The sequence below is a fragment of the Pelodiscus sinensis genome, chromosome 9 (assembly GCF_049634645.1).
Source record: "Pelodiscus sinensis isolate JC-2024 chromosome 9, ASM4963464v1, whole genome shotgun sequence".
Classification (NCBI taxonomy): domain Eukaryota; kingdom Metazoa; phylum Chordata; order Testudines; family Trionychidae; genus Pelodiscus; species Pelodiscus sinensis.
Window position 1 is genome coordinate 8,510,800 of NC_134719.1, and position 14,577 is coordinate 8,525,376.

At 41.1% G+C, this 14,577-nt stretch overlaps 1 protein-coding gene across 2 annotated transcripts in view; it reads right to left on the minus strand.

The window, feature by feature from the left end:
* Nucleotides 1-2,906: 2,906 nt before the first annotated feature.
* Nucleotides 2,907-14,577, minus strand: part of TTC39A (tetratricopeptide repeat domain 39A) — an 81,942-nt gene continuing 70,271 nt past the window's right edge. For both annotated transcript variants that reach the window (XM_006126422.4, XM_075935961.1), the window contains 2 exons: nt 12,934-13,050; nt 2,907-6,870 (listed from right to left, as the gene is read on the minus strand). In XM_006126422.4, coding sequence (XP_006126484.1) covers nt 6,741-6,870; nt 12,934-13,050 — 247 coding nt within the window. In that variant the 3' untranslated portion in view covers nt 2,907-6,740. The remainder of the gene's footprint in view (nt 6,871-12,933; nt 13,051-14,577) is intronic.

Here is a 14,577-nt window from a genome sequence, read left to right on the forward strand (position 1 = left end):
AGGGCTAAAGGTAGAATTGAACATTCAAAAATACCCTTTAATTTTAAATGAATAAATATAATGAATAAATCAATTGCTTTTAAAGCTCTAGGTACAGTGCTCTTGCATAGTAAGCCTGGCATTCCCATAACTAGAGACCCTAAATTCAGATTTTGGGTGTCTTTTAATTCCTACAGCCAAAACAAATAAGTAATTTACTTAAGCCCAGGGAAAAAATAATTTCAAGAGAGCTGTGTAAACTGACACTGTAGATCACTTGGATTCTAGCCCCACCTCAGTAGTGTCTTAATTCCTCCATCTGTAAAATGTGGATAATACTTGCTTCCTACTTTACATGGATGTTCTGAATTAAATATTGACATCTCAAATACAAACAAACAGACAGCTTGATTACAACACATTTGTTTCTGAACCTGTTTATAACCGTGGATCCATTTGTGCTGTAGCATAGATCTTACCAGTCTAAACCAGTTCTGTAATTGTGATACAACCACCTGTTTTCACCTGTTCCCCTGCTATGGTTGTGTTTTTAGGGTAAACAGGCCCTTTTTATTTATTATGCTTTTCACCTTAAAACATTTGCACACATTAAATTAAGCATGATCTTTAAATATCTTTACCTGAAAAACTATATTAGTAAAATACTGACCTTGTAAAAGCAATTCACCACTAAAGGAACTTCGGATAAAAATAGTCTTTATTGTTTCAAAGCATTGCTTAGCAATTATAATATATGTAATTCACTGTAAGTGCTTTACAACTTAATTCCATAAACATTTAATAAAATATTGGGTGCTCAATTCTATAGCTGCTATGGCTAATTAACAAACACGCTATTAGAAATACTGTTTTCAGTGCTATTGTTTTAATTCATCTATAAGAGAGGCTCAGTACTGTGAGCATAGCTGTGTAGCCCTCTGAGGGAAGAGAAATTAACTTTTTAGAATTACCTACTATTTTTGAGGTACCAGTATCTTGCAGTCTTTCCGGATGAGTGTGACGGACCGGGCCGTGTCTGGGCACAGCTTAGGGCATCCGCTCAGGGCGAATTGCTCAAATCCGGGGCTTCTTACAGCCCCCGACTGGCGACCTCTCCACACAGGCCACAAACCAGTCTCACAGAGCGCTTCAGCAGCCTGCCTGAAGCCTCCCGAGCAAAACCCCTCCGACACCCCAGCAATATCCGTGCCCCAGATGGCCCCGGGCCTCATACACAGGTGGGGGGTCCTAGCACCCAATCCCACCTACCCCGAACAAGTTCTGTCCGGTTCCAAGAAACCAGCCACAGATCCCTGGTCAATTTACCCTCTGGATCTTACCCACAAATCACGCTGGGCCAATCCTTTAGAATCTATATCTAAAGGTTTATTAACACAAGAAAGAAAAGCATGAGAGTAAGGTTATTAAAGTACAGTACGTTACATGCACCGAATCTCCCAGTTCTCGGTGCAGGCTCTAGCAGAGGTGTTGCAGCTGCTGGTTTAAAAGTTCTTATTGCACATCCTACGATCAGGATGGGTTCACAGGTCTTCCGGGCTCTTCAATCCCTGCAGTGCTGCCTCTGGGATGAAGTGCTGAGCTGAGAACAAAATGGCATCGACCGCATGGCCTCTTTATACTCCTTCCTGGCCTCTTCTTGTATGCAGCCAGTCACCTGGTCAGAGGCCAATCTCTATGTTTCCTGCTGGCTGCCCTCAGGTGACAAATCCCATTCTTTGGGTGTGTCCATAGCCTATTGAGAGTCATTGTTCTACAGGGCTTTGCTACTCAGCCTGTCCATAGCCATGCTTAACCACATTCACAGAAATATTCAGCTTCCACACAGATTACAGATTCCTACCTACACACACACAGACATTATACACTCACATAAATAGTGTACATAAGATTAACAAACAATAAGCTCCCATTCAGTACCCCACATGGCTCCCCCCATATCAATTTCTGGGGCCAACACCCCCACCTAGGGGTGCAGCAGCGATCTGGCTGCTTCCCTCCAATTTGGTAATGTGACAATGAGGAGCAACTATCCTTTTAGAAAGAGGACGACACCCTTTTTCTAGGGCTGTAAAGCACAAATCTCTAGCCCAAGGAATTTCGAGATCTATCTGAAACTTGTCAGTGATTTTTTTTCTTTCTTTTCTTACTGGCAGATATTTGAAAAAGCTGAGAGGTTTTGAGTGTTACATTAAGTCCTGGTGAAGATAAAGTAGTGAACAGCGTGCAGGTTAGGTGATCAAATGTACAAGTTAAATACAACTTATCACATGAGTACCATTAGTATGTGCATACACCTATATGTGTGCATTAGAGTCATTCCTTTGAGAGATTGCTTTTTAACAAGCAATGGAATGTCAGATAAAGCTAACACATGAGACTGCTTCTAATAAAATCAGTAACAGTTCAGACATCCATAGAATGGTCCCTGATTTAATATCCAGAGTAAATAATTGTTTTAAAAGATTAAATTCTTTTTACACAGAATTTTAGTTTGAGGAAAATTGTGGACATGCTTGTGCGCTAATCATTCTTAACAAGCTGTCTGCTGCTAAATCCTGTTCCAGGATCAGAAATCGGGGCTTTTTGACTTTCTGCACATGAAATTACATTAAAGTGGTTTATTATTATTTCTGGTTTAGAGGGAAGTCCAAAATTATATCATTAAGGCAGTGCAGGTTAAATGGATCCATGTTGCCAAGGAGCTGGGGTCCCCTTTAGAAAAAGACATAGAGGGCTGTAGCTTCAGGTGGATCCCAGCATTTCACCAGATGTTGGCTATGTTCTGTATCCTTTGACTGTGAAAACGTGGGAGGAGCTCCACAAAGCAATCCTAGATTTACTCATCCAGAGACAAATCATGTGGGATTTTCCTGTGACGGGTGGATCTTGGCCATGTGCAGTTGATATTTTACATGTATGGTTTCCTTTCCTTACAGCTTGGATGTTTGACCTGAGTTCTTTTGCTTCCCTCTTGATCATACAAGCCAGTGGTAAAGTCCTTTAAGCTGTTTGCATTTCCTTTTTATCCAATCCATGAAATAGCACTGGCTCAGAAAAGCAAAATGTTCGGGCATATGTATCCATACACATTCTTTTATACTGCTAAAATCTAATCACCTGTACACTTCAGATTCACTATGTAACAGCGAAAGTCCTCTCTTTACAAATAAAAATTGACGGTAAGCTAAAATATTTATGGCTGTAGCTTCAACCCCTTGCCTATGCATAAGTTTAACAGCGATGTAGCAGTCACTCTGGGAAGTAATATCTCAGTCAACACTGTGCTGTTTGAAATAGAACTTTCAAAATATGGTCTGTCTTCATCTTCTCTACAGAAAGATACTGGCAACATCCCTCAGGGATTTTCCAGCATTTCTGCTAATTTTGTCATCTTTCAAACTCATGATCTCTGTTTGGTTGTTCAGATACCCTGCAATAAAAAAAGCAAAGCTTATGGAGTTGGAGGAAAATGTCAGTTTTAAGGCAGAACTAATTTTTGGCATAATTATAACAACTGTAATTAAGTGACAATTGTTAATTTTAATAAAACTACACAGACTAGTCATACCAGATGGCAGAAGTTGCTTTCCCCAAAACTTTGCTGTATTTCTCATAACTTTCCTTTATAGTGTCAGATAACGAGGGGAACTTCATAGAGCTCCATGGTTTTCATCCAACTCTAGCCTAGACATACAGAACGGCACTTTCCATTGTCAAAGCTAATAAAAAGAGCAGGCATAGAAGCGCCATGTACATGTGGGTGGCAATCATCAAATGCTTCACTAGTGCTCATTGTACTCGATTCAGCCAATTAAATACACTCATCTCGGGTGGCTAGACATAGTGGCCATGGTATGAGACTGCAGTCATATAAAAATGCTACAATTGAGGACTCGACTTCTGCTCTCAGGTTCTCTCAACCCTTTTTTTAAATAGCAGCTGCAAGTAGTGACCGTACAAAAGTCTCTCTGCAACATTTTTTTAATCCAGCATATTGAGATATTTGCTGCTGTTCACTAATGCAGGGTAATGATTATCAAAAGGAATTAACTAAAAAATACAGAATGGTGTTAGGCTTATCTTATTTTGTGCTTTTTCCTATAAAAGGAACACAGCCTGCCCCGGGGATGGAGCTGGCTCCTGTGTTAGGAAGGCAGGATAACGGACCCACTGAAGGTAGGGCAGTGGAGTGGGATCTCCAGTGAACTCGGGGATAGGGCATCAGCCTCTGGAGCACAGAGAGGTGGGTTGGTCCCACCCACCTCCACCCACTCAGGCAGCAGCTGAGCAGCCAACAGTGAGTGCAATTAAGTTTACCAAAATACCTGTTTAAATAATCATTTTGTCTTAGTGTGAGCTAGTAATATGTGGAAGTAGGTCCATGGAGTACAAATTATAATGGAATTATCCCAATCCTTGAAGAAATATTGTTGATTGAGAGGGAAATTCCTCAAATTTTGCCAAAATGGAACATAGATTTGTATTCTCTCTATTTCTGTTGTTGTATCTTAGGGTGACAGTGATCTATTGAACATGTGTTTAAAACAAGAGATTTGTGTGAGGCTCTTTTTTCTTTTTTTGTTGTTTTAAAGCAATTCTAGACGCACAGTATTTCCAAAAGTTAAAGATTTTATTTAAAATTTTCACCTTCAAAACAAATATCTCTTTCTTTCTCTAACAGAGGAGGTATTTCTATTAAAATGAATAAAAGCAAACCAAGTTTATTTATTGTAACATCTCTCCAGAGCACTGGGAAAACTGATAATGCATTGAAAAGATGTTTCCCTTCCATAATGTGAGAGAGAAAAGAGGTGAAACTACATTATTTTTCCTATTACACCTTCCAGTTGATCTGCAGTTAACAAACACTTGCAACTTAAGTAGACCGCTACTTATGGTGCAAGGTAGCAAAATGTTAAGAAAAGGTACTACAGGACTCCTGAGAGAGGGACTTTTAGCAGGACTCCAGCGGACAGTTCACTTTTCTGCTCAGCAGGGGGATGTTGATTTTTTCATGGCATTTCTTGTTCAGCATATGCCTGTATATTTGAAAAGTAAGAAGCAATTGCAAGTAAAGCTGTATATGTAAAGCAGGACAAGAATCTTTTGATCTCTGCTTTTCCTTCTAACTATTGATACATAATATGTGACTAATACAGCAGGGTTACCGAGCACTGTATACATGAGTATGTGGAACTGCAAAAGCCTGTTCTCTAGAAAAGGCACTCTCACCTGTGGTTTCAAACGATGGAAAAACTTTACAAAGGATGAGAGTATGAGTTGAACACTTCATAGCCAATCAAGCATGATGGAGTGGGCCTGTGCCCTGACCTATTCATTTGCTTTGGGAAACAATTTCACTTCTCTAAGGGAAGAAAAAGTGGGGCTAGATTTCCTTGCTCCTGCAGGAGGGAGCTCAGAGAGGTGGAACCATTCTACTTTGAGGTTCATCCTCTTGGGGAAAAAGTTGCCGTGGACTTCACAGGACAGTCCCTCGTCCTCATGGAGCCTGATATGCAAGGAGCCTGCCTGGAAAAATGTCTCTCTCCCCCCTCCTACTCCACACAGTTGCTGAAGTAGCCCAGAGGGCAGTAAATACAACTAAAGGATGTGTTGACTCCATACTGGACTTCCATGCAGAAATCTGGCCCTTCTACAGCAGATAGCGCATGGGCGAGGCACCCTGATATCTCCACAGAGCACCTTCCTCTCAGATTTGCACAGAGGGGCATCTATAGAGAGTAAAGGCAGAGGGGGTAGTGAGATTGTAGACACATTACTCCTTGTTGTAAGAAGGAGTGCCACACATAGAGGAGTTGCTCCAGCCTTAACTTATTATGAAAAATGTTTTTAAAGAATCTTTTTAAACACTGAAATGGCAGCTATTCTAGCCCTGATTTCCAGGCAGTTTACTGTCACATTAATTTTCTACTGCTGAACAAATAGTAGAATAGTGCATGTCTTAAATGGCCTTCTGCTTTATGCACAATATAAACCTCAAGTTGCATTTGTTCTGGTAAGTGAGATGGATTTAGTTCCCAAAGCCCTCTGGTCATGTTTAATTTAACCTAAGAAGGATAAATGATCCATTCTTCCACTGTATTTTTCATTTGCTTTTTTCCTAAAACCCTTGCTGTAAATTATCCACCCTCCAAAAATGATGGAACAGACTGACATTTTTAAAAAGGCATTTGCATAATAAAGAGAAACTTCTTAATGTTGTTACCAGGAAGTCTGCATCTGCAGCTAGACAATTATTCAAGAGAAAAGCTGGTAAGAAAAACTTTCTATGAGTAACTGGAGATGACTGAAATTCTCAGGCTTCTGACAATCTGAAAGAGGCAGAATTTTCTCTCAAACTAAACAGTTAATTCAGGGATCAAAAAAATGTGTTTCATAATACAATCAATGTTATTCATGTTAGCATACAAAATTTACATTCAAAGCCAAGTTGAATCAAAACCAAGAAGCCTTCTTGCTTATTTATATCATTTCATGTTCTAGCAAATATGTAAACTTAGTAATATATACAAATGAAAAATTAATTACAAAGATATATTATAAGCCATATGTTGGAGAAAAGTTTTGTAAAGGCGGGTTTGATTTTTTTTGTGTGCGCCAGATTTTCACCCAGATTCCAAATCTTTAGGGATCACATGTAACATTTAAATGCTCTGGTCCTTCGCTCTGCTTTAACAGCATTGAAACATCATCGCCCTAAGTGTGCAAACAGAAAGACATCAAAGAAGAAATGGTTTTGCTGAAGCTCCAGAATGTACTCCATTTTCAGAAACTGATTTGGCTTGGTGCAAGGCAGCTTGAATTCTGAAATGTGTTCTTGTTTCCATGGAGTAATTCTTGTAATTTTGTCTAAAACAAAAACAGATCCATTCTGAGCATTGCATTATCATTAAACAGTTTCTAGTTATTTGCACTACACAAAACAATTACAGACACCAGAAAGCCTTTCTTCACAGTCTCCTTTGTTGCCATCTCTACAATATAAGGCCATATGTGCTTTGCAGAACAATGCAGCTCTTTGTTCTTTTATTTGTAGTTCTAGTGTCTGGCAATTACAAGGGAAAATATAGCTTAATAAGAAATTGAATCTGTTCCACGCCTTCAGAATGCTGAGTCCATATTCAATATCCATGCTGTCAACTTAATTTATTCCCAGAAATTAGATTTTATTTTTTAAATCGGTTTGACTGAACTTTACTGTTAATACAGTCATCTTCATGGGATTTCTCTCCCTCCCAATTTTAACAATTGTAGGGTGAGGCGAGGCCAAATATTTAACCCTTTTTGCTGTCACCATGGCAGTCCAGCATCGTACAGTGTGAAAGTGAGTTCAGTGATCACAGGTAAGAGGGAAGGAATTTTTTAAATCAGATTTTCTTCCTTTTACTTTTAAAAACATAGCATAATGCAGGGAAAGGACGCTCTTTAAAGTGCTTAAATTTTCACATGTAAACCATGGGACAAGTGGTGGGTGTGTTTTCAGTTCTACAGTTTTTCTGGATGCTTCAAGTTCTTGTCTTCAACTTCTTATTTTGTAAATTCAGCGAAGAATTTAGTAAACAAACAAAAGGCTACAAGGGAGCTGAAACATCCACGAGAGAAACTGCTGCCAGAAACATTTCTCTCTCTCAGCATGGAGGCTACTCAGAGGAAAAACATGTCATTCTCTGACCCTAAACCACAAGAGCAAACCAAACCATTGTACAGTTGAAGTAATACAAAGTTACATGGCCAAAGATGAAGCAAAGAAGAAGGAAAGCTGCAGACCACTCAGCCTGTATAATTACTTAACCCTTGCACTCCCTTTTTTCAAAAAAATAAAAAACCTTGTAAAACATGCTGCAGAGAAAGTGAACCAAGATGAAGCTCTGGTTGAACAGAAATGTTTTAAGACACGTTGAAAGGATAAAAGGGAGTAAATCAAGCCCCTTTGCCTAAGACAAGCATATTGGCAGCAGCAGTGCAGTGTGAACAGTGGGCAGGGTGATGAGTGGACCAGCTGATCCAGGGCTGTGGGAAGAGGCTCAGAGGAGGGGCTGGGCTGGACCACCTTCCACAGCATGTGGGGAGGGGAGGAGGAAAAGAAAGGATTCTATCCTCCATGGCATTCAGCTTCATTCATATCACTCATGAGAGTACGTGGCCTAGAAATGTGGCAGTTTCTGTGAGAGAGCGATGGACTCCAAACCTACCATTCTGCTGCTTAGGTTAACAATTTAACAACTAACACAAGCAGCTACCTGAAGAATGCTGCTGGAGAGTTTCTTGTGACCATTTCCATTTATGTTCTTCCTCTGACTTTGCTGATCTCAAACTCCTAGTTGTTTTTTTACATTATCCAGATGCTCCCTTATCCCTACCAAATCTCATTTTCTCTGCAGCGGATTAAAATATTGCTTGTAGCATATGTCAAAAGAAATGCAAGCACTTCTGTTTACATCCAAACCAACAATGTGTATCATTTCAGTCCATTTGCTCCCCTACTGCCAAGATATTCAAACCAGCAGTAGGATATGGATGTAGATCACACAGAACTAAACACCATATGATAGGCACTATGTGCTTGTCTCTAGCCTTGGGATTTACAAACATGACTCTCAGAAGGGTAGCTGAGTTAGGGTACGTCTAAACTACTCCCCTCTGTCAGCAGACGGATGTAAATTAGACTAATTGAAAGTGCAAATGAAGCCGGGATTTAAATATCCCGTGCTTCATTTGCATAATGGTGGCCGCTGCTTTTTTCGAAACAGGGCTTTTCGAAAAAACGGCAGTTTAGACTGGGCATTTTCGACAGACATGCCCCTTTTCGAAAGATCCTGTACTCCTCAAAACATGCTGGGGTTTTTTCCCCAAAAAGTCCTGTTTTGAAAAAAAGCAGCGGCTGCCATTATGCAAATGAAGCATGGGATATTTAAATCCTGGCTTCATTTGCGCTTTTAATACGTCTAATTTACATCCTTCTGCCGACAGGGGTGTAGTTTAGACACATCCTTAGTCTTTAACTTTAAAAACAGTGAGTTAGTCCTATGGCACCTTAAACACTAACAAAATATATATGAAGTATCATGAACTTGTCTGGGTAAATATGATACTACTGTTTATTTTTGTTAGTCTTTAAGGTGCCACAGGACGACTGGTTATTTTTAAGCGAGAGTCTGTTGTCTTTACACAACCAGCAATGCCCCTCTGCCATGTATATTGGCCATACTGGACAGTCTCTACGCCAAAAGATTAATGGCCACAAATCAGATATTCGAAATAGTAACACTCAGAAACCTGTTGGGGAACATCTTCCCTTGCCTGGGAACTCATTAATGAATCTCAAAGTGACTATCCTCTTACAAAGCAATTTAAAAAACCAGCTGGAGAGAGAGAAGCTGCGGAACTTGCCTTCATTTGCAAATCTGACAGCTTTAATCAAGGTGTGAACAAAGGCCTGAACAGGATGGGCCACTATATTCAACACCTTAATGACATCAAAAGCTAAGTACATGGCACTTGCAGCCCACTCTACTAGCCTCCTTTAGCACTGACACTCTTAATTGACAAGATTTTCCCCCCTTTTCTTTCCCTCCCCATGCCATTTTTTCCTGCTATTTATTTGTACCTCTGAGCCTCTTGCTCCATTCATCTAAAGAAGTGGGTTGTGCCCACAATGGTCCATGAGACCATCTACATTTTTTGTTAGTCTCTAAGGTGTGGTAGGATCATTCATTATTTTTTAAGTTTTTACACAACCTGTTCTCCCTCTAGTGGTTAAGGAAAATCTTGCGGTTCTAAACTGGGCATTCAGAAAACCCATGCATCTCCAGTGGTTAAATACTTACAGTGACTTGATCTTACCATGATAATTACTCTGTCATCCCTAAAAAATAAATATGTAAGGAACTGACCAAAAAATGTTTTTTTACACACAAGTACTCTATGGTTTATTGATCTGAGGAAGTGGGTCTGGCCCATGAAAGCTCATCGCCTAATAAACCATCTTGTTAGTCTTTAAAGTGCTACATAGTTCTGTCTTTTGTTTTAGCTAGACCAGACTAACACGGCTACATCTCTATCACTAAGTATTCTGTGGGTACATCTAGACTACATGGCTCTGTCGACGGAGCCATGTAAAATAGTTTACTCGGCATAGTCAATGAAGCGGGGATTTAAATAATCCCCGCTTCATTAAAATAAAAATGGCTGCCGCGCTGTGCCGACAATCAGCTGAACCAGCACAGCGTGGCAGTCTATACGTGGCGCAGTCGACAAGAGAAGCCTTTGTCGACCGCTCCGGTATGCCTCGTGAAACGAGGTTTACTGGAGTGGTTGACAAGGGAAGCCTTTCACGAGGCATTCCGGAGCGGTCGACAAAGGCTTCCCTTGTTGACTGCGCTGCGTCTAGACTGCCGTGCTGTGCTGGATCAGCTGATCGTCAGCACAGCATGGCGGCCATCTTTATTTTAACGAAGTGGGGATTATTTAAATCCCCGCTTCATTGACTATGCCAAGTAAACTATTTTACAAGGCTCCGTCGACGGAGCCATGTGGTGTAGGTGTACCCTGTGTGAGACAGGGAGTTATTTTAGAAATCTTTGGGATAAAGGAGTTATTTCAGATGGCAGGCTGATCAGCAGCTGGGGGATTTATTGGAGTACAGTGGAGTAGCCATATCTGATCCATAGTAAAGGTAGAAGCCAGCTTTCCCTTGTAAGTGTCCCTGTGGGGCAAAGCAGCATAAAAACTGAGCATTTTGCAGGAATATGCTGCTCACAAAAGACTCTAGAAAGAGTTAAGAGCTGCTTATTTCTCCCACCTGGCTGAATCAAGTCATCCTTTGCTTTTTGTTTTGGTGGCTTGTTTGTTTGACCAGGCTGACAAAAGTCCCAGAACTAACTGTCATACACTAGGCCAGAGTAGAACCACGCTTTGTGCTTCACAAACCGGCAGGATGCACTATTTCTCTCTACACCCATTCCCCCCTGTGCTTACGCAAATAATGTTTTAAATAATGAGTAACCTTTTCTAAATGTTCACTAACCTGCTGTTCCTGATTTCAGGTTGTGCTGCCCTAGCTGCGGGCTCAAGCCCGGAGGTGAGAGCTGGGGAGCATGCAACCTGACGTGGCAGGGCACTGCAGCAAGGGAGGAGGCACTGGGCAGAGGGAGGAACTGGCTGGATCCCTCAACGCTTTATTTCCAGACTATTTTTAAGTGCACAGTTGTTCAAAGAAATGGAGGAGGGTGTCCCTTTTGGTAGGTGCTAAACGAATGCCATCAAATCACTTTCAACCAGCTGAGTGTGGAATGAAGTCTTTCTTATTTAGAGACTGTGTTGTCTGGGGTCAGAGGCACTGGGGAGAGAGAAGTCAGGATGTCCTGCATTTTAATTTTAGCTGCAGGTAATCTTGGCCAGGCTACTTCTCCCTTCATCCTTATTAGTAAAGTGGGATAACACCTAGGTAGCCCACAAGAGTAGCTAGTGGATTACTTAGGAAATGTTTACCCAGCATGATCCATAGTATACAATACTATTTTTTTCAGGAAGAAACTCTGGCCCAATACAGCGCTGAGAATGGTGCAGAGAAAGAATGATAAATCTATTATGAAGCAAGTACACTATCAGGCTACGTCTACTCTGGCAGCTTCTTGCACAAGAACAGCTATTCTTGCGCAAAAACTTGCCAGATGTCCACACTGCACGTGCGTTCTTGCGCAAGTAAATTTACAGTCTAGCGTCGGAAAACAGGGCTTCTTCCGGAAGAGTTACTCCTCTCCCCATGAGGAATAAGCCCTCTTGCGCAAGAGGGCAGTGTAGACAGGCAACATGAATTTCTTGCGCAAGGAACACTTATGGCTAAAATGGCCAGCAGAGCTTTCTTGCTCAAGAGAGTGTACACACTCCCATAGACGCTCTTGCGCAAAAGCACATGCCGGTGTAGACACGCTCTTGTGGAAGACTTTTTGTGCAAGAACTCTTCCGCAAAACAGTTCTTGCGCAAGAAGCTGCCAGTGTAGATGTAGCCGCAGGGTACTTGATATGTTCTTGATAAATCTAATTGATTGAAAATTAGTAAGAATCAAAAAATAGTATGGGAAAGTGAAACATTCCTGCTATTTTTCAGATACAGTTAAAGTAATGCAAATGAAGTAACTAAATACAACCTGAAAACCATTTTTATTACATTCACTTAAATTAAGTAAAATAAAAGATCATTGCTGGCCAGAAATCGCATTTCTGACATACCACAGATTCTTGACTACACCTAATGTATCCCCATGAAAAGCTAAATAGCCTGAAGAGGCAGTTACTTCTTGTTATTTAGGAGTGAATTTTAGTGGGACATCATGATCAGGAGTTGCTGAACCGCGGCGAGCCCCGCTCACCAGCCGCGCTGTCCGGCGATCTGCGCATGTGCAGATCATTCTACGCATGCGCAGATCGCCCGAACCCGGCTCTTCCGCGTTGCAATCTACTCGCCATGGGCTTGATCTTTAAACTGATTTTATTCAGTAGATAAAGCAGTTTTCCTGTAAGTAAAATGTGTGTGTGGTGCATTAAAGAGCGGCATGGTTCAGCAAATAGTACATTGGATTGGGATTTAGAACATAAGGATTCTATTCCCAGCTCTCTCACTAACCTTTTGTGAGACCTTTGGGAAGTTGACTGCCTTTGTGTGCCTCAATTTCCCCATCCTCCAGCCTTTGTTTAAAATGTAAGATCTTTCTTACAGTTTCTTACTGTGTGTTTGTATAGTGTCTACCACAAAGGGAGGAGGGGGCTAGCACCAACCCTTACTACTATAATACTAACAATAAAAAAAGTATCCACTACATTAATCAATGATCACTGCCTTGCCCCATACATTTTAGTAAAATGCCTTAAAGTGACCAGATAGTGAACTAAGCAAGTATTTAGTTGTCTTACTTTGCTCTTTCCAGTAACTTCAGTCCTTCTTCTCTTCTGCCATGGTCCATGTATAGCACAGCAAGTTCAAGCAGGGCATTTGGAATTAAATAATGATCATACTTTATCTTCCTCTCACTGCCAAAAAAGGGAAAAATATCAGCACCAGGTTTTCATGCTACAATTTTTTCTCTTCTAGCTACAAACATATAGGTCAGCTGAGGGTAGGAGAGCAATGCTTACTCTTCAGGTGCTCTAACCTAGACTGCCTCTAGGTTATTTGAGAAGTGCATTTGCATGGCTATACACAACCATCTTTTGCAGCGTGTTATTGACCAGGTTCATCAGTTTCTTATTAGGGGAGGAACAACAAAAGATGGCAGTGCTCTAAGTGCCGCCCCGTTGCACTGCCAAAATTGAGATGCCATTCTCTATAGATTGTGCAGTTATTTCAAATCAGATTGTTCTGTCAACTTTGAGTTTAGCTCCCACTTGGCTGGGTTTCAGTATACACATGGGCTCTGATAGGTTCCTCAGGATTGGCTTTTTTATGGGGCTGGGCGGGGAAGGGAGAAAATAATTGATAGTATCTCCTAAGTGTCACCCACTTGTGGAACCAAAGTGAGAAGCCAGGCAGAGTAAGGCTCGGACTACCCAGCATTTTTGTCAGTGTACTGTATCTTAGGAGTGTGCAAAAAAAAACCCTCTAAGGGTATGTCTACACAGCAAAGTTATTTCGGAATAATAACCATTATTCCGAAATAACAATGCGAGTGTCTACACGTCAGTTCTGTTATTTCAAAATAATTGCGAAATAATAGGCGGCTTATTCCGACTTCTCTAAACCCGATTCTACGAAGAACACCACCTATTCCGAAATAGCTATTTCAAAATAAGGTGTGTGTAGACGCTCCACTTCTGCTATTTCGAAATAGCCCCTCACCAGGCCATTCTAAGTTATTTCTCCTGGGGCTCCAAATCGAGATAGCATGTCTACATTAGGGAAGCCTGCCTCTGACTAATTTTGAGTCTTCCCTGCAGTGTAGATGAGCTATTTCAAAATAAGCTATTTCGGAATAACTTTTCCAGAATAGCTTATTCCGAAATAACCGTGCAGTGTAGACGTAGCCTAAGCGACGTTAATTACATCGACAGAAGCGCTGGTGTGGACAGGTCTATGTCCACGGGAGACATTCTTCCACCAAATTAGTTAATGATGCTCGCTGGAGGTGGATTATGATTCAGTGAAAGAGCTCTGTCCAGTTGAGATACGGCGGCCACATGAGTGATTTTCAAGCAACACACTGTTAGCTCACTAGTGTAGATGTGGCCTAAATTGTGCCATCTGTGACTCTTCCCTCTCCCTGTACATGAGGAATGAAATAGTTAACAAGGTTGGTATTTAAAAACATCATCACTGGGCACCTGAATCAATAAAATGAATGGAGCAGATCACACCTCTCCAAGCTATTGTTCCAGGCTTTGTACAGACTCCTTTTAGATTTTTCTTAGCAGAAAAAGCTAGCCTGTGTTCTGAACTCACGTTTGCTAACTCAAGGTAAAATCCCAGCGAAGACATGGCAGCTTGTAAGTTTTCACATGAAGTTAATCAGTTGCATTAAACCCTACCAGGGAGCCTAAGCTTTAACTCAACCTGCTAAGATG